Below are 26773 nucleotides of genomic sequence, written 5' to 3'. Positions count from 1 at the left end.
CCATCTTGTACAAGCAGGTAAAAACAAACCACACACACATCACCGGTAGCTGCACCTTACAAACACTTACATAACACCACTAGGTGGCGCTAAAAACATGAAACTTACAATACATCAACAGCTCCCACTGCATGCACCATGCACATTAGGGACCTCATTCAGACCCCCTCACAAGTGGGTCGATGGTGAGGGCCTGCGTACGAAATTCACTGGCTCCGGGGCTCGCTACAAACGGGGCGACTGTCTATGTTGATCGACAGCTCGCCCCGTTTTGTAGGCGGGGTGGGGGGGTGGCCAGACAAACAGAGGCATTCCTGAAAGAACGCCTGTCATTTGTAGGCGGCCCTACTGACATCACCAGTGATGTCAGTACGGAGCTTCCTGCTCTGTTAGAGCAAGAGCTAACTGGAGCTTGCGGCAGACGAGACCCTACCGCAAGGGTCTCGTCGCAAGCCCCGATGGTCGCGATGGTCTCGACCATCATCTGCCCTGCAAGCGGCTCTGAATGAGGTCCTAGGTGTGATGTGCATGGACATTCCCGGATAGAAGAGGACTGGGAACAAAAGAGGATATTAGTATAGTATTTTATATAGAGGCAGTGCATTCTTATCTAATAACTGTACCGAGTCAAACTCCGCTGGTTGCCATCCCCATCTCACCAGCCCACTCTCAACCCCCTCCCTTCGATTCTCCACCCACTCTCCGTCCTCTTCCTCTCTCTCTCGCCCTCCATTTGCGCCCTTCTCCCATCCCACTCTTCGCCCCCTCCCATCCTGTTACTAATACTTAACCTCCTCCATTCCCAGTGTTGTTCTCTCCTACTGCGTGTGTACATATCACACCTAACATGCACCACGCACACAGTGGGAGCCGGGGCCTGTGCCGTACACATTAGGTGTGACGTATATATATGTTTTGTATACATATATCTTCCAAGGACAAACTGCACACATTTTCCTCCTAAATGTTGTTAATTGAGGGTGCTGCAGTCACATATAAATCATCATAAGGCATTCATCAACCCATTAAATGTTCAAAAAGAGACAAGCACACCGTTAACAGTGCAAAAAAAGTTCTAATCACATACAGTATAACAGCATAGTTCCCTCATAGAAATATTAACAGGCATGGTACTTATCATGTTCCATTATGCCAACTCAGCTTCTAGGCTCTGGTAACTGGTAATAATAAATAAGCACACAGAATATTTTATGCAAATTTATTTTTTGTTACTATTTCATTTCCTTATATTACAATGTCTAAAATTGCAATAGTTTTGAAATGCATCACAACTCATTAATAAATGTACTGGTTACTTAAAATTGCACCTTCACTTCCCGTACACATTCTGACTCCTCGGGTAGAAGAATACGTAAGTAAAAGCTGGATATAGTAACTATCAAGGACTAAAAATAATGGTTTTATTTTTTCCCATTTAAGAATCTCTGGGGCGAAATTGTTCAAAGATCACATGATATCAGCAGCAAGTTACCTCATTTCCCTGAAGGTAGATCCACCTCCATATCTGTGTCCAAACCTGTCTGGGTCTCCGCTCATTACTATTCAACTAACGCACGTCTTGGTGAGTAAAGAACCTTGTACAATCGGCAGCCATATTACTTGTACAACATTTTATCTGACATACTGGGTATCTAGTTATCTACAGTCACATGTTTTATACAGATGTGTCCTTTCTTACTGTTGCTTCAGTCACGCCAATGTCAGACTGGGGCATGAAGGGCCCACTGGGGGAATGCAATGATAGGGGCCCATACTTAGGGGTGTGACCAGCCTTCAAAGGGAGTGTGGCTAACCATTAGAGCAAGGATGGGGAACCTCTGGCCTGGGGGCCGTATAAGGCCCGCGGAATCATTTGTTCTGGAACTCTGTGCTTTTATCTGCTGGCCTCATCTGGCTAGCAGGGTGCCTAGAATGGCACCCTGCAGCCAGAATCTATGCAGCAGTACCGCCTGGGGCGTCCTTAGGATGCTTCAGACAGTCACACTGCTGCCCTTACAGCTCCTCGGAGCTACTGTAACTCAGGATGCTCTGGGCATTGCTGTAATCATCGGTGATTGTGGCCCCGCCCTGTGTGACATTACATGGAGGGGGCGTGGCCTGGACCGGGCCCAAGAATAATTATATATATATCAATATGGCCCTCTGCAGATAAAAGGTTCCTCACCCCTGCATTAGAGAGTGCATGGTCTGGGCCCCCTTTCAAATATATATATAAAATACTGCTAGTGCATGCATGATAATGTACTAGATTAATAACAGCAGTGCATTTTATTAAATACACCACAGTCCTGTGCAGTAGAATGTAACATGTGTATAATGTATAAGTCAAGTGAACCTGATCCCTAAAGGTGGAGGGGGCCTTCAGGCAGTGGGGTCCACCGGGGGTTTCCCCTGTATCCCTGTGGGGCAGTCTGACTCTGAGTCACGCCAAATAGCCCCTCTCTGTGCGCTTGGTCCCGTGTGACTTTGCTTCGCCTAGTGCCTTTCTAGCTTAAAACGTGCATCATATTCACATGAATAAAACAACTGGGAGTGACAAGACTGCATTACTAACACTGATTAATTTGATGCCCAACATTTGTACATCTGAATCTGAATCTGTGTAAAAAGGGCTCTGATGCGCGCTGCTGCGGCTTTTTCTCACACCGACTTCCGTTGCGCTTCATCTGCGTCTTTGTATGTGTGTAAAACCAATTCCTTTGCTATTGAAGTCGCAGCCTTGTGTCTCTAGTACACTATGAGCGGCTTTTCACTGCATCTGTGATGCGACTAAGGTGCAAAAGTGAAAGAAAAATATGGTACGTTACTCCTCTCCCAGCGTCTCAGTCACGCCGGACTCTCATGCCATATGGAGTATGGACAACTAGTAAGTGAGGATGCATCTGTTACATGTAAAGTACCACATTGGGGAGAAATTTCACAGCATTGTTTTACAGCTGTCTGCGATGTGATATCTGCTGCATGGTCATACGTCCTTTACACATTGTTGTACAAATGTCTTCATCATATCGTTATGTAGGTGTTAACTTGAATTGGAATTCCTCATTAGCAATCTAATGAGATTTTGGGAAGGACTGTGAAATGACATTTTGTGTACTTTGGGTGAGGTTCAGTATTAAAGTTTCAGCTTTGACAATCCACACTTCCACACTGGCTATAGAAATTCCAGATTCCTTTGTTTGAGAAACTGTTTATGATTTACGATCACTGTTAAAGTAATCCCTGCGCTCCTGAGAGCCAGTAATATCTTCATTCACTCTTCACTAACTAAATATAGAATGTAATGGAAAGGAAATATGATAGGTAAACCTGCATGACATGTCCATGTACAGACTGCTTATTCTTTAATGTACTTACATTGTGGAACTACAAGTGCAAGCATGCCCTGACAGCTACATCCAAATATAATCCATTAGATTAAATAATAAACAAACAAAAAAATAGAGAGCGAGGACTACTTGCTTTACCCTAAAGAGTCTCCCGGTTTTTAATAAAGCCTCCCGCTCCCCCGCAAACATTACCTGAACTCCCAGATTCTTTAAATCTATTGATTGCGCATGCGCAAAACCGGACTGTCTGGGGGCGGAGTCTGTGGGGGGGACGTCATGACATCACAACGCGTGACACCATGATACGTCAAGGCCGACCACTGCGGGGTTGTGGGTAGCGGTGGCCGGCTAGTGAGCTGTGAGTGCGCACACGGAATGTGCTTGGGCGCGGCGGCGGTGGCGGGCAGAGCAGAGTCTGTTAACAGCAGCGCTGCACTGACCAGCAGTGCTGCACTGATCAGGGACATCAGCGCAGGTATGGTGTCCTTTTCTCCCCCCATGGTGCCCTCAAATATAATTGTAAGCGGCCAATCAGACCTGCGACTGCCTCATATACTGTGATGGTGGCTGGGGCTGGGTGCTGAGTCACAGGCATTAACTGCACTTTGAAAGGGCACTCACTGACAGCCAATAAATGGATGACTGTCAATGAGTGCCCTTTCAGAGTGCAGTTAATGCTTGTGACTGGATATATCACAATAAGGAGCTCTGACTAAATATACAGCTGCCCCCTCTGAGCACATTTCATTTTTTCACACCCAAATTATTGGCAACTATTGTCTGGGGACATTTTATGGTTAACAATAGTCAGAATGTATTAATATTTGAGTTGTATCTTTTTTTAAACAGGCAGATGTACTTTCAGGAGCCTCCTGCTAAAATGCTGCTCTTAGTACCATAGTTTACACCTGCCACTGCAGGACACTCCCCTAAATGACAATAGACACACCCATAGGTGGAGCTAAACATGCCCCCTGGGCAGGACATGACACGCCCCCTCAGCGGTGTTATTATACTGCCACCTACATCTCCCTGAAACTAGTTTTCAAAAATAGGCAAGTATGGTGTACAGCCATTTGGATTCATCACACTAGTCATCTGGATGCAAGCCACACTCATTGGCTGTTCCAGGATTAACCCTTTTCATTCATTTGTGTTTCTCTTGGTATTGTAGCAATGGATATAGTACCAATGCTGCCATTTTCATGCTCTGGAACATCCACCAGAAAACCTTTTATTATTAATGACCACAGCTGCTGCCAAAGGTAGTGAGTGTGACTTCTCTATTTATATTTAGTAGTGCCAGATAAAGGCAGGAGATTTTTGAGGTGTAAGTGACACATTTCATTTCTTTTGTTGGCACAGAGAGTAAATAAAAGGGCAGAATGAAATCTGAACACAAGAGTTACTGCAGTTAAGATAGGGACTACGGGGTCTATTTGTTATGTGTTATTTATCAAAGCATACCCTTCCACCACATAACCATGTCACCAGGTCGCTCTCCCTCCTGCCTCAGCCATCTCTAACTTGCCTACTTCCTGCACTCAGGTCCCCTTCTACACTCTCATACCTCATGTCTTCTGTCTGTTTCCCCTCTCCCCTAGATTGTAAGCTCCTAGGAGCAGGGTGTCACCGCTAAAGTTTCTTGGCATGGTACCCGCCGAGTATTACCTGTGAGGTCGTTGTGGCGGGGGGTCTCTGGCAGCGGTGCTGGTGTTTGGCGAGGGGCATTGGCTGCGCGTGGTCCTGTGCGGGCACATTGTCACTAGGCCTGGTGAGGTCTGGCGGTGTTTCCGTTCTGTTGGCATGGGCACCGCCATCTTGTCTGCGGCCATGTGATCCCAGCTGTCCAATCCTGGTAGGTCATGTGCTCGTTCCAGCCAGTCACAGCGCGGCACTGAGTATTTAGGAAGGTCCAGAGCCTTCCTTCCTTTGACAGTGCAACGTGTTTCTCAGCTGCGGCTGAGAGAGAGTACCTGTGCCTTATCTGCCTGCTTGTCTGTTATGCTACTAGCCTGAACCTTGCCTGTTCCAACTTGCTGGACTTACCCTGCACCCTCCATATTCCTTCTTACCTGCCTGAGTACCTGAACCTGCTGTTTCCCTGCACCTTGCTTCATTTCACTCCCAGCTGGACTTCACTAACTCTGTCTGCATCAGTTACAGCTCATCAAGCCTGCATTCAGGTACAGCTCATCATACCTGCATTCTGTTTTAGCTCACCATACTTATACTGGACTGTTCCTGTCTGTCACTATCTGGACATTTGTTCATGAACCCTCACTACAGTTATCAAGTGCACTTTAGTGTTATACCTGGAGTTTTTGTTTGCCATTCCCATGTCTTCTCAGTCACTTATTAAAAACCCCACTTTTTCATTTAAGTCTGCTCCTGTGTTTGCTCCTATCACCACCCCGGGTCCACAACAAATTCAGAACCTCACACAGGGTCCTCCTCCCTACTGTCTCACAGCCTTCTTCTCAAGCACTTCATTAATAGCCTTCACCCTAATGTTCTGTGCACCCTGTACTGTATGTTTGGTGCTGAGGATCACTTGTGGTGCCCTATAAATAAAATTTTATAATAATAATAATAATATTAATAATAATAATAATAATAATAATCAAGGCTAGAAGGAGGTGATGATCATCACTGTGCATCACCAGTGGGGGCCGTCATAGAAGGTCCCTTGCGATAGCTTCCATGTGCAAAGGGAAGCTACTTAGAGCATATTTAAGAAGGAAAACTGTGGTACCAGTACCATAATGGTGATAACAGATGCAGGAAACAGGACATTTGAAGAATAAAGTATTGTTTCTTGATTAAATAATATTACAATAATTTTGTTTTCTATTTTTTATTTTCTGCACCTGGAAGCCTGAAACTTAGCTTACAGGTGCATTGCTATACTGGGGGGGTCACGCGTGAACAATAGGGACCACAATAGACTGGCTCGTGATGCAGTTAAAGCATCACTTAGCTCCCCCCTTTTTTTAATAAAAAACCTCAAACTATTTTTATGGCAATAAAATTGCATTTGGCAGACAATTCGCAAACCCACGCTACAAGTACTACAAATAGGCATTTTTAGTTGGATTTGAGAGTTCTCAGGTGCGCACATTTGTGCGAAGTCTGCAAGTTTCTTTAAACAAACTCGCAACTCGCACCTAATTGGATTGACCCCAATATGTCGCTTGTGCAGATGGACAGGTAACATTCTTAGCCTGAGTGAGACTGCTTCTGGAAAATAATATAACAAATTATATAGTTTCATAGGCTCTTTATTAAACTTTGGAAGGTACAGTATTTGTTTTAGTTACTGTCTTAGTGAGACAACTAATATACTGTATAAGACCCTGATGTGCTTTATCATTCTCATTATAACAAGATTTATTTATTTAGTCATTCACATCAGTCCCTGCCTCAGTAGGGCTTACAATCTTTTTATGTTACCATATATACACACATATGCACAGTGGTGGTTCATAGAGCGGGCAAGCAGGGCTATCGCCCTGGGTGCTGCAGCCTGAGGGGGCGGTCGCAGTCACCCTGCCAGCACCCATAGAACCTCCACTAAAACTGTCCTTGTCACTTGATGACCGCCTGCCGTGGCGCTGCCACCAATATATGCAGCGCCGCCGCCATTAAAGTTGTTCCCTGGGGATTGCCAGTTGCCTGAGGCTGCATGCTGCAGACTTACAGGGCCGGCCCTGGGCACAAGTGACCTCCGGAACTGCCCGGCATCAGAATCTGTGACTGTGTTTAATAAAAGAGCCGCTGCTACCGTAAGATGCTGAGCAGCACTGGGGTGAGGGCGGGGCTGCCTGATGACTCCTCGGATCTGGGAGCGGCTGTGGGGTAGAGAGGAGGGTCACATCACAGAGGAGGAGCAACAGCCTGCCTCCGTGACTGAACCCCTGAGGAGAGAAGAGAAAACCTGGCTGCTGCTGCTGTGTTGCAGTCCCTGGGCTGCCTGTGGATGTTCTGTGCTGCGAGCTGGATCCCGCCACCCTCTGAGACACCATGGTGAAAGAGTGGATTTGTGGTGGTGAGGGGATTTGTGTATATGTTCTGTCAGTGTGTGTAAGGGAGATATGTGTGTGAGAGAGTTGTCAGTGAGAGGGGTTGAGGGTATGTGTGTGAAGGAGTGTTAGATTTGTTAGTATGAGGTAATAAGTGTTTGTCAGAGTTTTTTAAACTGGGAGGGGCAGTTTTCATATTTAAGTGTTTTAACATGAAGAACAACATTTCAGAGCATATACAGCCTGTGTATGCGTCGCCGCCACTAATCGTCTACCGGCCACTGGCCACTGCAATGCATAATAGTAGCGGTGCACTCGGCTCCTTCTCTGTCGGATGCATCACGGCAAATATACATTACAGCGGGCAGCGCTACAGCTGCCTGCCCTGTGCGCTCCACCCCTTCCTCGTTTCCTGCAGTTTCCCTACCATGGCATAATATGTATAAACGGCTTTACTGTAGTGTAAAGTGTATAAGCTGCTCTACTGTGGTGTACCATGTCTAAAGGACTCTACCATGGCATAATGTGTATAAGGGGCTCTACTGTGGTGTACCATGTCTAAAGGACTCTACCATGGCATAATGTGTATAAGGGGCTCTACTGTGGTGTACCATGTCTAAAGGACTCTACCATGGCATAATGTGTATAAGGGGCTCTACTGTGGCGTAACATGTATAAAGGGCTCTACCATGGCATAATGTGTATAAGGGGCTCTACTGTGGCGTAATGTGCATAAACGACTCTATTGTAGTGTAAAGTGTATAAGCTGCTCTACTGTGATGTAACATGTATAAAGGGCTCTACCATGGCATGATGTGTATAAGGGGCTCTACTGTGGTGTAACATGTATAAAGGGCTCTACCATGGCATGATGTGTATAAGGTGCTCTACTGTGGTGTAACATGTATAAGGGGCTCAACCATGGCATAATATGTATAAGGGCTCTACTGTGATATAACATGTATAAAGGGCTCTACCATGGCGTGATGTGTATAAGGGGCTCTACTGTGGTGTAACATGTATAAGGGGCTCAACCATGGCATAATATGTATAAGGGCTCTACTGTGATATAACATGTATAAAGGGCTCTACCATGGCGTGATGTGTATAAGGGGCTCTACTGTGATATAACATGTATAAAGGGCTCTACCATGGCGTGATGTGTATAAGGTGCTCTACTGTGGTGTAATATGTATAAGGGGCTCAACCATGGCATAATATGTATAAGGGCTCTACTGTGGCATAATGTGTATAAATTACTCTACTGTAGTGCAATGTGTATAAGGGGCTCTACTGTAGTGTAAAGTGTATAAGCTGCTCTACTGTGATGTAACATGTATAAAGGGCTCTACCATGGCATAATGTGTATAAGGGGCTCTACTGTGGTGTAACATGTATAAGGGGCTCAACCATGGCATAATGTGTATAAGGGGCTCTACTGTGGCGTAATGTGCATAAACGACTCTACTGTAGTGTAAAGTGTATAAACTGCTCTACTGTGATGTAACATGTATAAAGAGCTCTACCATGGCATGATGTGTATAAGGGGCTCTACCGTGGTGTAACATGTATAAGGGGCTCAACCATGGCATAATGTGTATAAGGGGCTCTACTGTGGCATAATGTGTATAAATGACTCTACTGTAGTGTAATGTGTATAAGGGGCTCTACTGTGGCGTAATGTGTATAAACTACTCTACTGTAGTGTAAAGTGTATAAGCTGCTCTACTGTGGTGTAACATGTATAAGGGGCTCTACCGTGGCATAATGTGTATAAGGGGCTCTACTGTGGCGTAATGTGTATAAACAACTGTAAAGTGGTGTAAAGTATATAAGCTGTTCTACTGTGATATAACATGTATAAAGGGCTCTACCATGGCATGATGTGTATAAGGGGCTCTACTGTGGTGTAACATGTATAAGGGGCTCAACTATGGCATAATGTGTATAAGGGGCTCTACTGTGGCGTAATGTGTATACATTACTCTACTGTTGTGTAAAGTGTATAAGCTGCTCTACTGTGGTGTAACATGTATAAAGGGCTCTACCATGGCATGATGTGTATAAGCAGCTCTACTCCGGTTTAACATGTATAAAGGGCTCTACCATGGCATAATGTGTAAAAGGGGCTCTACTTTAGCGTAACATGTTTAAGTGGCTCTACTGTAGTGTAACGTGTATAAGGGGCTCTACTGTGTGGTGTAACTTGTATAAAGGGTTCTACTGGGTGGTGTAATCTGAATAACGGACACTACTGTGTGGTATAGTGTGAATTGGTACTATTCTGTGGCCAAGCCCCTATAGTTTTGCCGCGCAGTGTTACTCTTTCAGATATGGGGGTGCCAAACTTTTGCCCTGAGCTCCACAAAGTCTAGAACCGACCCTGAACATACACATTAGGGTTCATTTTAGTCAGAATCCATTTCATATACCAGAAGAGATGGTTGAAAATTTAGAACTGTTTGAAATTCAATGGCATTTCACCAGTATGATGACCATGAACATACTCGTGGTACAGTAGACCCAATTTGAAATTTGCATTCGAGGTTCACCTTTCGCATATCATGATTTATGGTAAAATTAGTATACTGATTTTTCTGTAAACACTATTCAGCTAATATCTTTAAATGATAAAAAGTATTTGAACATTTGTTTAAATTGAACTTTTAACATTATAAACTGATTTGAACATGAAAAGCCTCGAAAGTGGTTGAACAAATAAGAATATCTTGAATCTCAAATTTTTTTAAATGAATATAAAATTTGAAAAATACTGCCATATTTTCCAAATTTAGGAGCAATACGTCAAACTGAATTGAGAATCAATCTGTGGCTCTTTCAAGCTAATTTACCCATGCTACTTTCAGTTATTTTATACTTACTCTCCTGGAATGTCTGAGAAACTCCCCATGGACTCCTGGAAAGAGGTCACTCTCTCGCATCCTTTCCATGCCTCACCCATTCTGCGTGATACCGCAATTTGCAGAATTGTGCACTGTGGTGGGGCAGATTCATGACACACTTCTTGTTGCTCTGGACGCCTGCACCTTCTGGAGGGTAGTTACATAAAGTCGGCAAGTATGAGTTATTTAGTCTTAAATTAAATTGTGTTTATAATTTAGTATTTGCATCATTACAGAGTAATGCTTGAAATATTATTTATCTTACTGGGCAACTCTGTGTGAGCTCCACATCTGGTGAGCTACATTGTTATTTATAATAGTGGTTATTACATTGCTCTCAAGTTTTCTTTACTTTTATGTGTATGTGTGTGTTTGTTTGTTTGATATGACATGCTTGCTTTTCACAGGGATATGTTGTGGCACAGATCGTTCTGTAACAGTTGGGTGCAAGTTTATAAACCAGGGAAAGTTATAAATGGCATGCATACAAATGTATGCTTTACCTTGTCAAACAGGGGCTACACCACACCAAAGTGTCTACACAATTACATTAATGGGGAAACACAATTTAGAAGCAATTGATAAATATAGTTGTTAGCTGAATGCAGTCCATCACATGAAGTCACTTGTGACAACTGCCTTTTCTGATTACTGTTGCACCATTTATGTTTAGGTACAGTGTGTTCATTTCATAGCATAACACATTGCCCCGAAATTTTAAGTGTTACAGAAATTCATACATAAATAAATATAATTTTCCTGTGATTCATTACAGCTATTAATAAAATGAACCAGCTTAAATACCTTTCTATGCAACAGTTTTTGGATGTGTAATAACAACATATCATTCTAAAACCAAGGAATTAATGGCATAGAGTGGTATAATAATAAAAAGTAAGTGATGGGAATAACACATACTTGTGACTGACTGGCAGGCGCATTTCTAAAACTTGATGACATTTCCTAGGATTGGAAACTATACAAAAGAAATGTTGTCAATTCCAAATGCCAGATGTACAGTCATCCCAACCGAAATGCCAAATTGTGACCTGAATAATAATTATATGAGTACTAGCTGGTAAAATAAAACCTTAACTCAAAAGCTGCACAAAAGTGTATCATAGGTTTATTAAAGGAAAACTCTCCACTTACTTGGACATTTGTATACAGTACAAGTATGGAATCCATTATGCAGGATGTGACTCATTGTTTACAGGTACCTTGGAGCTCCGTGTCTAAAATATATTCCTTTTTAATAAGTTGTATACAGTAGTTGTGCTCCCCACAGTGACTATAGGGGGAAAACACTTTATGATTTTTGTTTTGTTTATGACATCATTACTGAAAGTATCAATCATTTTCATTCTTTATTAATGATTATGGAACATTTCTGGATATGAGGGCGCAATGTATGCACAAATTGAACAGTGACCTTCTCACTCATCTTATGTGCGACCATCGCTACAGAAATTGTTGAATACATGTACTGTAGGTACATATTAATTTGACATAATATAGTAGTTCACACTGATAGGGGCATGTTCAATTGGGTGTGGTATTTTGCCTACAAAAACTTTGCGCACCTAGCACCCTATTTTGAATTACTGCAGGTATGCGTGCTCCCGATACACATGGTATTCAATAAAAAAAATTTTGCGGGCAAAATCCTGTACCCAATTGAATATTGTTTTGATAATTTCTTGTGCCCGGTGCCACATGCTCCACACTTCTCATACACACACTTACTAAAGGAGGCTCATACTCACTAGACGATGTGCTGTATGAACGATATTGGTGAAAGATTTCCCTTGAACTTTCTGTAGTTCAGGACAAACGATATTGGGTGTACACACTGAAAGTTATGTTTGAAGATATCTTTCGGTGAAGTCATGCTGCGACATCTCAGAACAGGCAATTCTTGACGATATCGTCAGATTGGTCCGCATGTAGGGACGACAAAAGACATCACAGGAGCGCTCATCATTGGTCGTTCACTGCATACAGACCGAACGATATGAACGATATTTCCAGACAATTTTGACCACCTCACAGCTCACAATATTGTTTTCGCCACTATTGGCCAAATACTGCAGCGAGCTAACTGGCTAACTAAGCTAAGTGACAGCAGTGGCACAAACACGTGTCAGTTCAACTACAAATATCGGCTGCTGACAGACCCGCTGTCAAAGTGTGTACCCAGCTTAAGTCAGCAAGCATAACAGCAACAACAAAAAGATAAACCAAACACAAACTACAACACGCTTCCCATAATGCCACACCATCAAGGATGTAGCTACAGTAGGTGTGGCTGCTACAGGAACATGCTCTCCCTTTGCACCCAGGCAGCGGATAGGCGCACATCTCTTGAGCCCACGTGGCCCAGCCCTCCCCGTGCATTCAGGCAGGGGCTGGTCACTTCCTGAGCCCATGGGGTGGCTTTTCAAGTCTCAGTGTTCTGCTGCAAGGCAGCACATCTGCTGTAAAAGCCCGGCTGGCTCAGCCTCTGTCTTTCCTCACTGATGCTGGGAGGAGGCGTGACTGTGTGTGGGGCTACAAGTTTACCCATTTCTCATGTAAGGAGCACACTATTAGAGTGATATATTACAGAATCATAGCCTTCTTAAATACTATGTTATATCAAACAGAATTAGGATTTGGGAGACTATAGACCTGATTCAGACACGCTCGCTAGCAAGCGGCCGCTCGTTGCAGATGATGTTCGCTTATGTGCGCATGCGTGTAGTTCGCAGTGTGCTTTCGCAAACTAGTACGAGTGATCGGAATGTGCTCGCTCGCCAAGCAAAGACAGCCTAGTGGTTTGAGTGACAGGAGATGCCATTTGTGGGTGGTTACAGGGGCAGGCCAGTAGAAACGGGGGAGTGGAGTTGCGGATGCTGGCATGCCAGAGTGTTTTCACGTCGTTTCTGGGGCGTGCATAATTAACAGGCAGCGTCATAGTACACGTCACCTGCTTGAATAATACACTGAAGTGCTCGCAGTGCTTGCGGTAGGATACAGTCAACCGCAAGCGCTACGGTCAGATCCGATGGAACCCGATGTACCGGTGGTTGTATATACTTCCTGGAGATGACGTACACTAGTGGGCAGCTAAAGACAGGCTGGTGGGCGTCTGTAAACACAAAGAGATCACTCGCCAAGACATAGTGGGCATTCTTATGCCTTGCCCTGCGAGTGGCTGCCTTGACGTCACTTAGCTGAATTTCCAAACGCTGGGAGGGAGCGGCCGCATCTAGCGAGCGGGTCTGAATCAGGTCCAATATTAGTGGTTTATAAAATATATTTTTCTGTCTATAATATTTACAGATATGCAAATTATGGTGTAGCTTATCCATTATGATTGTAGATGATCTAATGCTTGCACTGCCTGCTTAGTTGACATTCAGGATTAAATGACTGGTGATAAGCGTATAGTAAGTAAATGAAAAAAATATATGGAAAAAAACATTATATATTCTCACTAATCCTAAAGTGTATGATATAACGTGGCGATAATCCAATACTGCCCCTAATGTTTAATTGGTGCCATGCCTTCTCCCAGCATCAATGAAAATATTTAGAGATGGGCCTGGCTGGACCCATGACAGTAGTAAGGGAGGGTATTTGGAAATTTTGATATGGGGCTTCCACAGGTCTTGCTGTGCTCCTGCACACCATGCAATAGAAAGTGAAATCAAAGCTATATGCAGTACAAAAAAGTGCAACAATGCCACATGCCAGTGCAATGCTTGAGGTGAAAAGGCCTAACTAATTAAAAACATGTGGAAAATGAATGCACTTGCATGCTTTCAGGATATAATAATATAAGTGAAATAACCACTGTGGAACACTGTTATGAAAAACAATCATCAAAATGTTGGCAAATACAGCTGACATGCTTCAGTAAAAGATTGGTAATTTAACAATTGATCTTGAGCAGACATAAGGGCAATTATCATGTCCCCATATTAAAAACTATTAACTAAAAAAGAGGATCAGTAATACTCCAAAAAACAATGGCTACAGAGACAAATGCAAACGCAATTGTTTATTTAACCATTCTGGCACCAAATATGTGTGTCTACTATCTCAGATCTGAACAAAGATTTTTATTTTTTTATATCGCCTCCTCTATCTCATAGAATTGCCTGCATGTTTCTCTTTCACTAATACCCCTTTTACACCAGAGCAAAAACCTGGGTTTTTGCTGGGTCTACCCGGGTCGCAGCTCAGTGTAAAAGGGTCCCTGAAAAATAACCTGGGTCAAGTGACCCTGCAATCCAATCCAGGTAGCTACCAGGGTTGGACCCAGGATGGACCCAGGTAATGGTGCAGTGTAAACGGTGCAACCCGGGTTATCTGACCTGGATCATGCCTAAAATGAGCTGATTGGTGGTTGTGGAGCATTCACCTCCCACTTTTTATGACCTCACAGGTTTAGCAGGGCAGACCTGAGTTCAGTGTGAACAGGGCTGACCTGGGAGTAACCCAGATCAAAGGTGCAGTGTAAATGGGTCTGACCTGGGTCTGACCAGGGTTGGAACCATGTCCAAAAACCCAGGTCGGACCTGGGTTTTTGGTGTAAAAGGGGTATAAGTGATCAGCAATTGGCTGATCACTAAAGCCACAGAGCAGTGCTTAATGGCTAACTGGTGTAAAGCCATATGCTCTATCTGGCTCCTTTTGATATATCTTACATATATTTTCTTACATGGACACACTATAATGTAAAAGAGAGGATGTTTAAAGAGTCTGCGCTGGGATTATAGACCACACAAATCGGCATATATCAAAACAGTACCAATGTGCTGATATAAACAAATTATTAATATGCTACTATGTGTAAACAATTGACTGCAGTCAAATAGATTAATAATACATAAATAAAGTGTTTTATAAAAATGGGAACAATATATCATCATATTCCCTTGTACAGAAAATTAATCTACCTGTACTAAAGACATTAAAACACAGTCTCGTACCCGCTGTTACGGATTTGTGTGATCTATAATACCAGCGCAGACTCCTTAAACATCCTCTCTTTTGTGTATCCCTTTTTGAGGGATGTAGGCAGAAATCCCCTGTTTTTTGGGCCAGCAGCTGTGGATGGATGAGAGTTTTCCACTCAACTAATTAGCGCCCTGTTCTTCTATATTGGTACACTATAACATAGACTACAAAGTAGCAGATGATAAAAAAAGTCTTATAAACTATTTCTTGAGATTCCGGATGTATAAAGCAATTGCCCACAAGTAAATGATTACAAGTCCTAAAATTCAACAGCCTTTACATTTTTAGGTACCTCACCAGGTACGTTCAGGTGTATCTGTAAGTGGATGAACGAGCAGGTCACTTGTTATCAATGGCCTGCAGAAAAAGTTCCAAAGTGGCTCTGATTTAACTATAGGCCATTCTGTCTTTATTACTGAGGCCAGTACAAGAACAATATTTAATTGGAAACCGTTTCTAAGTGTTATTGTTGTGTCCTGTGTTTATCAAAAAAGCATCTCTCTGTGCCTGATATATGGACATCTAAGACATTGGTATCAACTGTGCTACTGTGCATCATTAAATGGAGCTTGAGAATCATTAAAAGCAAAATATAATTGATAAATTGAGTATACGTACATGTGAATTAGCTGGATCTGGGGGCACAATCAATGGAACAAAATACACAATCAATGGAACAAAATCAATGGAACAAAAAATGGTGATTGATGGCGTCTGCTACTGATTGGCTGAGTGCATTTTGATCCCTCCCATTGATACTATAAAAAAGTAATATTGTGGCTGTTGCTCTATTTGCATTATTTAATTGATATTTGCTTTCCATCCACAGCAGGGGAAGACAATGGATGTTTTCATATTAATTGAACTTAATTAGTATTTTATTTTTGCATCTGTATTTAATTGTGTTTTATATAGTGAATGTAACTTATACCCCTTTTACACCAGAGCTAAGACCCGGGTTAATGCAGGGTTAACCCGGGTAACTCCTTGGTGTAAAAGGGGAAAGGTAACTTGTAGGGTTTAACACGGGAATAACCCGTGAAACCCAGCAGTTTAAACGGCACAATTCGGGTCAGGGTGATCTGCATCGTGCCACTTGCCTGCCGATTGGCTGGCTTCAGTGGCGCTTGGAGATGACGTCATCTCCAAGCGTCCTCTTCAATGCCGGAAAACCGGGGTGTCTTCAGACCTGGTGCCGGTGTGATTGGCACCGACTCGGGAATATCATGGGTCGGCGCCGGCCAAATTCCGGGTCTGATTCGTGTTGGAACCCTGTGTAAAAGCGGTATAACTAGTATTTACCAATAACACTGTCCATACACAGAAACACAGTCTTATGTATGACACTTCATTAAAGTAATATGGGCCTGATTCAGAGATGCACACAATGTTGTAGCCGAGCGATATTTTTGCCACTGCGCATGCGCCAAAGCCAGACGGTGAAAGCGCAGAGATTGGTTAGAGACGATGCTCGCAGAAAGGATTTATTCTCAAAGTGAATGACAGGTAGGCAGCATTTGGGGGAGGTAACAAGGGGTGGCTAGAATAACGCAGGCATGTTGGTGCCATTTTCTGGCCCGGTGTCTAAGGTGAGACTCTCATTCTGAGACAACATAGGCTTGCTCAGATGTCCAATGTGTGACCGATGTTTTTTCGCTTTTGTACGTAAGTAGCGGATGTGAGACACTGGAGGTGGGGGTCTCTGTGCACAAGACGGCGGCTAAGTCTTTAGCATATTTTAGTTTGCTGCGCACGGGATTGCAGCAGCGATAAGCAATGCGTGCACCGGTGAATCAGGCCCTATATTGAGTGCAAACTGGATAACATAACTTTTGCATTTACTAATAACACTGTCAAGCCACAGGCGTAAGGTAGGTGCATGTGCTGGGGTTTTCTTCTAGCGTTAGTCTGGTGCACTGCATACTGTATACCCTTTCCCCCCCCATGACATACTGTACACTAGTCATGATACACCCAGCCCCCGGAACACATACCACCCCCACCCTTGGGACATACACTAACTATCTTATGGCAGCACAATGTAAACCAAGTAGACTTCTTCTCCTGCGGTCAAACAAACTCAGGGCCTGATTCAGACCCGCTCGCGAGCGCTGAGCGCTTGCAAGCGGGTCGATGTTGACCAAGTGCGCATGCGCACGAGGGAGCCGGCTCCGTCGTGCACATGCGCGAGACCCGCATGCTGTCGATGTTGAGTGACAGCACGCCCCCTTTGGTGGGCGTGCTGAGGGCGTTGCTGCACAGACGGAGGCGTTCCCATGGGAACGCCTACCTTCTGGGGCCGGCCCCACTGACATCACAAATGATGTCTGCGGGAGTGCTTTTGGCTCTGATAGAGCCAAAAGCACTCCAGGGTTTGCGGCAGACAAGACCCTACCACAAGGGTCCCGTCGCAAGCCCGATGGTCGCGATGGTCTTGACCATCGCGACCATCTTTTTGGCTGCTCGCTATAGCTGTGGGTGGTCACCCACAGCTATGCGAGCGGCCAGGAGGCCGCTCTAAAAAAGTAGAGGGAAGGCTCTGATTCAGAGCGAGTTCTCTGAAAGAGCGTCCGGCTCTGAATCAGGCCCTCTGTCTCTCGTGGAGGCTTACAAAAAATGGCAGCTGCTCAATCAATCTTCACATACAGCAGAGGGCTCACAGCACTCTGATTTTTGGATAGTGCTGCCCTGTCTCCAGATAATCTAGTGAATAGCTGATGCTCTCCACCATTTAGAGTGCTGGACTGGCTTAAACTGGCAAAGAGAGATTGTCTCAGGTGCCACTAGTCCCTAATGCATTGATAGGTTAGTCTCATAAATGTTTGCTCAGCATATACAATGGCTGTGTTTATGTGATTAGGTTCTTTTTAAATAATTATAACACAGGCAGAGTATAAAGTTATTGCACCTAGTCAGAACTTGCAGTTCTTGCTTCACGAAATTAGTAAATTGGTCTCAGAGTGCAAGTCTGCCCAGCACACTGTAATTTATCCCATTCCTCAGAGTCAGCATTCTAAAGGCCACTTTGCAAAAAGGATATTGTATGGGACTCCAGAAATTGGCTATTAATAAATGAGTGAATAAAAGAGAAAACCTCTGACTGCCTGTAAAGCAGTACGACTGGGATTAAAAGGGAAGACTTTCTAAGCTGGGCACGCAAGAAGTTTAAGCTTTTAAGTGATTTAGCACTAACAGCAACTGTGCAAATGCCAATATAAAATTGACTCATTACTGTTCCGAAAGATGAGAAAAACAGAGGCTTTTCATTTAATAGTGCCCTTCAGTTATTCCACTAATATGAAGTCAACAAGAAACCTAATATAGTGGGTAGATAATATTCAGGAACAAGGCTTCAGTGTTTTGTTTATTATTTGATTTTATTTGAATTAAATTACTGTAATTTTTGTTAAACTTTTACTTTATTTAATTGGATGTAAAACATGGCTATCAATATACACATCCAATGCCATTTACATTATCTGCAGTGCCGTACAATATTGGAATATAAATTATTTGCCATGTAAATACAAAGCTGTAGAAATGGTGCATACCTCCCAACTGTCCCGCTTCTGGCGGAACAGTCCCACTATTCAGGTACCCGTGGTGGTGGTGGGGGGGTCGAGTTGGGAGAAATCAATGTCACCACAGCTCTGCATAGCAGCGGGTGAATAGATGCGTCTCTTCATCATGTGGGGAGAGCCGGGGGCAGCGCAGCATCTCTGGGGATGCTGGGCTCGCCCCCGGAGTGATGAAAAGGGGAGGTGCCATGAGGCCACGCCCCCTTCAATCTCTGGATTGCATTCCAAAAATCTTGTAATCTCTAATATCATACCCCCTTGCCAACATTAGTGATCTTAGAATCAAGACAGAGGTGTAGTGCATGCCCTACTTAGCACTTATGAAGTAGTAGGCCTCTTCCCTGGCTACAGAAGCCCCATCTTATTTCTGCCCGCAATCCCAATCTGAGCTTTGCGCAGCAGTGGAATATCTTCTAACCTCCCATAAATCGGGAGACAAATCACAGGATGTCTTGGCAGCCCCTCCAAATCGGAACCTCCTCAAAAAAAAAATTGGGGGTTTGGAAGACATGGGGACTGATTCAGACATGTACGCTACCTAGGTGGTTAGCGTACATCCCAGATGGTAAGTGGTCTGCGCATGCAATGGGCCCGTTCTGTGCATGTGCAGAATGGGTCATGTGATCTCGCCCGCAGACCCTCCCAAATGCTGCAGCTTTTGGGGGGCATTCCTGGGCAGCATTCCCTGTTTCTTGCCCCAGTATTCTGGGATGGTCAGGGTCTGCGTCTGTGGATGCAGGTTTCCTGCCTACGCAGCTGCCAGGATTTGGTCAGGCTGCTGTAAGCTTCAGCTACCTCAGCCTGGCCAAAGGGGCTACCATTGTGTTGCGATGGTGATCCCAGGCTGCAACCTCGGTCGCAGCTCTTGGTTCTCAGATGCAGCAATGAAGTGTCTGTTCCTTATGGGATGTAGTTATTACACCAGCAGCCGGGATGCTGGCTGTTGAAATCCCGACGCCAGAATCCCGACCAGGGTCAGAACACGATGCCGGAATCCCGACGCCAGTTTAGATGCCGATGCCAGAAACCCGACAGCCAGCATCCCGAACGTAAGCATAGCGGGGGGTAGCTAGATGTTAGCCGTGGGGGGGGGGAGGGTTAGTTTTAGGCACCACGGGGGGAATAGGTTTAGGATGGGAGGGAAGGGTAGGGTTAGGATACAGGAACAGAAAGTTTGGGGGATAAGGGGGTAGGGTTAGCATACTCACGGAGCCCCAGTCGGGATACTGAGCATCGGGATGCTGCTGTCGGTCTTATGACAGCTGGCATGCCGACTGCAGGTATTTCATACTGGTGACAGGGGTAGTGCTAGTAGAAGAGACCGGAGCAAGAGTCATGACTACATGAGTACAGTCTATAAGGAAGCATCACAACCATGGTTTTCTCAGTAACTAGATCTGAACCCAAATGAGCATTTACCTGGAATGATGCGTATTCCACTACCAATTGTGCTGCATTCTTCTTGCAGAATTCCAGACAATGTTAGATTAAATGCTGCAGTGCATACAGGTCATACTGGCTACCCATGGGGGCTCAGCGTCCTATCAGTGGAACTTATAATGGTGTTTCCATCTACTTTTGGTCTTTCATCTCTAAAACTATAGTTCACTTACTGGTTACATGACACATTCAAGGTGTCAACTTACTGCCCCTGGTGTGCCCCCCCCCCCCCCAGCTCTGCAAGCAGTGCCTGACAATACAGAAGTGAGGCTGAGCTGTTGCTGCCTCATCTCACATCTCCCTGCAGTCTCAGGGAGCTTCACAAAGCTGGTGAGTGATAACTATAAAAATGATTACAATTAACAATAAGATGTTTATAAGTTGTAAATATTTTCATATTATTCTAATAATTTTTATATCAAATCTCAGGAGTATCTCAGGAGTATGACCCTCCCCTGCCTACCCAGACTGCATGTCCCTGGACACCAGTGCTCATTGTTTCTTCCATTTTGGACCACTATTGCTGGCTTTTCAGTCTCAGATTGTTTTATTTTTTACTACTTATTGTATTCTAGCAGCTTCTCAGAGTTTAGGTTTTTTGTAGCTGTTACAGCATCAGGATTATAGACTTTCATTTTGTCTGTCTCTGAATATGAAATTCATACTTCATTATTGTTTAAGGAATGAAATACTGAAAGTTAGACAAATGTATAGCTATAAGCACATCTGCCACAAATGTGACAGCCAAGAGGAGCCATTTTTTCAGAAGAGGAAGAAGGTGCGTATGAGTCACAGCAGCAAGGTAATAGCACAGCCTAACTGCACTTCATTAATGGCAAATGTGTGTCTTCTGTGTATTGTAGTGCTATTACTTGGATGTGATTGGCTGAAGCACTGAGTGCTTCCCATATGAAAATCTCCAGCTTCTTTTCTGCTTACTGTTGGCTGGTCTTGACATTCCTGTAATGTGAATTATTTCCATACTTTCACTACTGAGACATAGTAACATGCAAAATCCACATGAGCAGACACACTGGTAAGATTTAACAACCACAGTTCCTCTGATTTTACAATGACAAAGCAGGCTTGAACACTCAAGGACAATTTAAGTATCCTGTAGTAGTATAAATAAAAGGGATCTTATAAAAGTGACCATAATGTTTTAATGGTAAATCACTGCGTGCTTACTAGGGACAAGCTATGTGACAGCACAGATAAATCCCTTTCTCTAAATCAATACGATAATTGTTGACTTAATTGACTTGTAGCACACTATATGTGTATGGGTGTTATAGCCGTATCTGGCACATTGAAAATATTGTACATTATTATAGGCACCATAAATACATGTATACATAGAATATAAAATATAGTATTAGGTATTAATTCAGGGTTATATTGCTGCCTTTACAATAGTTGCATTGGGTATTTTAGGTTATATGTTTTCAACATAGATCTAGAGCAGGGGTGGGCAATAAGCGGCCCTCCAGCTGTTGTTGAACTACAAATCCCAGCATGCCTTGCAACAGTTTTCGAATGGCCAAATAGCAAAACTGTAGCAGGGCATGCTGGAATGTGTAGTTCCACAACAGCTGGAGATCCGCTTATTGTCCACCCCTTATCTAGAGGGTACTAAGCAATCCGCTCCTGTCAATTTTCAAACACATCTTGTAACATTACAGTTTGGAGTTGATTGGTTGGTACTTTATCTCTCTCTACTTTATCTATCTCCTAGGCTTAGTAGATCTCCCCCCCTCAAGGCTTAGACCATATACCCCCTAGTCCTTTAAGTGTGTCCACAGCATTTTACATCCCCCCTGACCACTCTCCTTCTCTTTTATCCTGTGTGTCCCACAGACTCCTCCCCATCTTCACTTGGATGTCCCAACTCCATCTAAATCTTCCCTCTCTCTAAAATAGGGCTCAACTCCCGCCCTCCTAGTGTCACTACCACCATTGTAGTTTCCCTCATGGTTACCAACATTACACTCTTCCAAGTTAACTAAGCCTGTTGTTTTGGTGTCATTCTTGATACCTCCTTTCTTACCCAGGACATTACCAAAGCACTTATCCATTCCCTTGTTATCTCCTGCCTGCTACTGTATCTGGCCTTTCCATTACTGATCTTTCCACTCTGCAATCTGTCCTGAATTCTGTGGCTAGACTAATCTTCCTGGTATTAATTTCTCTGAGTCCCACTAGCTTCTAGTGTCTCAACATTGCCCTATCCCAAAAGATTGTAAGATGCCACGTGCAGGAGGCTCATTGCCCTCTGTCTGCCAGCTGCACCTCCTTTGATAACCTCTTGTGTAATTGTTCTGTGTTTATATGTAATTTGCATTTATGATGATTTGTCATTGGAACTGTCCGGTGCTGGTAAGGTGGAGCATTACAAATAAACCAAGATGATGATGATGATTATGATTGAATAGTAAATGGGGAGGCAGTGGGAATTGCGTTTCTGATTTGTGCTTCTAGATGCATATAGAAGCGTTACCAGGTGTGGTGCCTGATGGCATTATGAGCTCGTAAAGCAGCCAGCCATCCGTATAAACTGTAACCTCAGAGTAGATGAGTTTATAGCAGTAATTAGTGATATTGGGGCAATGGGAATGAATTGTAGGAAGCTTTTTGTTTTATTGGACCATAAATATCTATTTAAATGAAATAGTTCTCATAGCCAACAAGACCCAGGGAAAAGCGTACATGTTCAGTACGAGAGCAGTTCAGTTTTGTTTTCAGAACAGCTGACTAAACCTATACAGCATTCTTCAAAGGGATAATGTAATTTACTCCAATTAAACACAGGAACTTTTATTTTATGTTAACATTTAAAAAAAACATTAGCGTAATTAATAAGCAACTAAATCAATTATATATTTCCTGAAATATACAAATATCCATTTCATTCCTTAAGGACTGATGCATTTAAATCTGATAAATAATTGATCATTTTTATAAAGGAGATTTATTATTACTATAATTATGTTCCTTAGCAGAATCATTCTTTATTGTAACCACAATGTTTGCAACCAGTTTTACATGATGAGAAAATCAATCTATCAAACATGACACTAGTAAGTAATCCTCTTTTAATGAAAACTAATTTGAATATTTCAACCCAAGAAGAGCATCCAACCATTGTGCTCCCTGATATAATATAGGCTCGGATATACATAGGACTAGCTGAAGTACCAGACATTGCCCGGGTTTATATCTTCAAGGTATTAATTTAGGTATCCTAGACCTATTGCCACCCAGGGCCGGCTCTAGGGGTGTTCGACCAGTGCAGTCACACAAGGGTGCCACCCCTAGAGGGTGGAACCCTTCCCCAGCATCCCGATTTCAGTGGGACAGTACGGTCCCGCTGCTCCATCCGCGGGCCAGAGTGGCCCGCGGGTGGTCTAAATGGGAGGTTGGGGACCCCCACCGCCGCAGCTGTGCGGCGGTGCCGGACCCCCGGAGTGTGAATACGCATGGCATTCATTCACTGACGGAAGAGGGCTGGGGGAAGCCCAGCCAGTGATGGATTGCTGGGCTTTACCCCCAGCCTGACGTTATTTGGAGGCGTACTATGCGGGCATGCCTCCAAATAACATCACATAGGGGGTGTGGCCTATGGTAATTAGCGATGAGAGGGCGCCATATGATGGGCCGGCACAGGGTGCTCTGACCCCTAGAGCCGGCCCTGTTGCCACCCCTCTGTTAAGTTTTCATCCAAATCCATGCAGTGGAAGACCCAGAACAGGCTCCCCGGGCCAAAGATCTGCAGAGCGTACACCAATGGGAGGTCCGACCTGGACCAACTCCATAGTATGTCTTCTGGGATCCAAAGTTATCACTCTGAAGTTTTCATCCAAATTCATCCATTAGAAAGCTCAGAACAGGCTTCCCAGGTCAAAGTTCTGCCCAGCATACACCAAAGGGAAGTCTGACCGGGACTCTATCCCCCCTAAAATCTGGCCAGGACCCAACTGGACCACTTTGCATTGGTTTCATCCCAAATGGTGCAGGGGTGTCCAAATGCATAACTGGACAGACAAACAAACAGACCAATGAATTTTATATATAAAATGATAACAAATCGATAAAGTAAAACAGATGGGAAAATGAACTAATATTCAGAATGTGACACTACAGGCTCTATGTACATAGAACCACAATGCTCAGGACCGAATTAACAGCCACATGGGCCTGGGGCTGAAAATGTTCAAGGCCCTGTACTAAGAAGGAGAGGATCTTTGACCAGTGGTGTGTGGGTTTGGTCAGAGCCACGTGGGTGTGTACACCCTATATACTCTTAGCCCCACTGTCTTTCTACATACATAAAAATAGAAAATGTGCATCATTTTGTGAGAAAACTAGAAATACAATTGTAATATGATCGAGGTAGGGGTCCTCTCCTGGGGTAGACAGATGCCTCCTTACACACAGCAGCCAGGAAACAGCAGTAGTCGTGGGTTTTGTGTGACGCCAATAATCAAACAAACAAAACATAAAAATAACTCCTAAACCGTCTGGGCTCTAATTAGACAGGTAACTCCCTCTCTACATGTGGCAGGGCCTACTGCCTTACCACAAACATAGTACATACCAATGTCACAGTGTCTCAGAACAAAACCTCAATGTCTGTTCTCCCCAGGGTGTGTGAGACACTGCATCAAAACTCTACACAGCTCTTATGAGCCACTTCCAGGTGTAATCATTAATTAGCCTGGTCTCAGGCTGGAAAGCCCAACACCTGAAGCGGCCTTGTGGATGGAGAACTCCCTTCTCTCTCACACCCATACCCCCAGGACCCATTATCCGGCTTTTACCAAAAGCTGAAACTCAAATCTGCTTGGTAAAACAGACTTTTCCTGGGGGTTTAAAATACATATGACAGGAATCTGGGACACACATACATGCCATCCCCAAATTCTCCAGTGCCTCTATCACACAATTTTAATACCTATGATTTATGGCCAGCTAGGCAGCTGGTCATAATCTCGGTGCAATGTTGATGGGCCTATTTTTATGTGGAGGCCTGGAGCTATAGCTCCATTCACCGCATTGTTAATCTGTCCCTGACAATGCTGCATGTTTATTACATATAATTCAGCTCTTCTTTAAAACTGAGTAGAACCATCCTCCGCCACCCTAAAGTGATTTTTGGATCATAGTGGAGGGAGAGAGAGGTTTCAAAATTTACCATACATAAGTACCTCTCCTGCGGATAGCAACACATAGTGGATGATAGAAGTCCAATATGAAGGAATAAGTACAGATGTGACGCTCTGTCCTCTATATTTGTATTAGACCATAGACCTCTAATTGTTGTGGTCTATGGATGCATTATATGGATAGTAAGTGCTGGTACAAATATCTTTGATGGCAAACTGCACTGCAACTCTCTTCATGTACCAGTGGCGCAATTTCTTATATTTGTAAATTTCTCACTCTGTGCTGATTCCTATCAGTTATTCTTACAATGCATATACACACAGATTGTGACTGTCAGATGCTGACTTGGCACTGAGGACACTGTTTCCTGTTACTTCTATGAAATAGAAAGGAAACAATGTATTGCTTGTCCTGGGCTTGTAGGACCCAAGACAGCTGCCCAATTCCTATGTCCAAGGCCTGGTGGTGTAGTAGGCTGTAAGTGAAACAGCATAATAAATAAAGTTCCTTCATCTGTGACTATTAGTATGTAATAAAATCCAGGTTATCTGTGTTGGATGAAATTCATGGGTAATTAATCTTTTTTGATTATGTAGATAAGATTGATATAGTTATTGTGTTATAAGGGGAAATTACATTTGATGATTATTACCTGCATTTGTTTGCGTGGGGTCATTATAAAACTAATGTTTATTAGCCATGATGTGAGTGATGTTTTCCACCATGGGAAGTCATAAATATGTTGTGACCATGATGAAATTGCCCAATAAATCAGAGCATTTTATGAAATACAGCATCCTAGTCAGTACTTGGCTATTTCTAATATTTTTTCCTACAAAGGAAAACACTATGTAAGTGCTGTAGCAAGGTTGTTTTGTGCAATAAAAATACTGGTGCAATTTATTTCTATAGTCAGAAGGCTGTTGTACAGAACATTCTATAGCATAAAAAGTGCTGCATTGTTCCTAAGTGAGTGTATGGAAATAACAAAAAGTCCACATGAGCTGTTGTTATAACAAAAAGATTAAACATAACGATCAGCATCACATCTGAGAGAGCATCACAATTGCTATGGAAAATAAACAATGCTTTTCCTACACATTATACAAATTCATTAAGTAAAATGTGGCATCCAAACAACGTCCTCATCAACTTAAAAATATAATCTGTCAACTAACATTGATAAGTTTGTTCCTGGTTCTTTAGGAATTTAAATGACTGAAAATTACTTATTCCATGTTAGCTAGGACTAGCAATAATACCTTGAGAGATGAGGCACGTTCACACTCTTAAATCCCCCCCCCCCAGCT

General features: G+C 43.5%; 1 protein-coding gene across 1 annotated transcript in view; it reads left to right on the top strand.

Moving 5' to 3' along the window:
• Positions 1-26773, top strand: part of ADGRD1 (adhesion G protein-coupled receptor D1) — a 596761-nt gene that overhangs the window by 155602 nt on the left and 414386 nt on the right. Inside the window, exon 14 of the mRNA XM_088482162.1 lies at positions 1441-1582. Within this exon, the coding sequence (XP_088338288.1) occupies positions 1441-1582 (142 nt within the window). The remainder of the gene's footprint in view (positions 1-1440; positions 1583-26773) is intronic.

This window comes from Taudactylus pleione, unplaced genomic scaffold, assembly GCF_031769625.1.
Source record: "Taudactylus pleione unplaced genomic scaffold, aTauple2 ptg000282l, whole genome shotgun sequence".
Classification (NCBI taxonomy): Eukaryota; Metazoa; Chordata; class Amphibia; order Anura; family Myobatrachidae; genus Taudactylus; species Taudactylus pleione.
The sequence above is the reverse complement of the archived record's forward strand: the minus strand, read 5'-3'. Positions and strand labels throughout refer to the sequence as shown.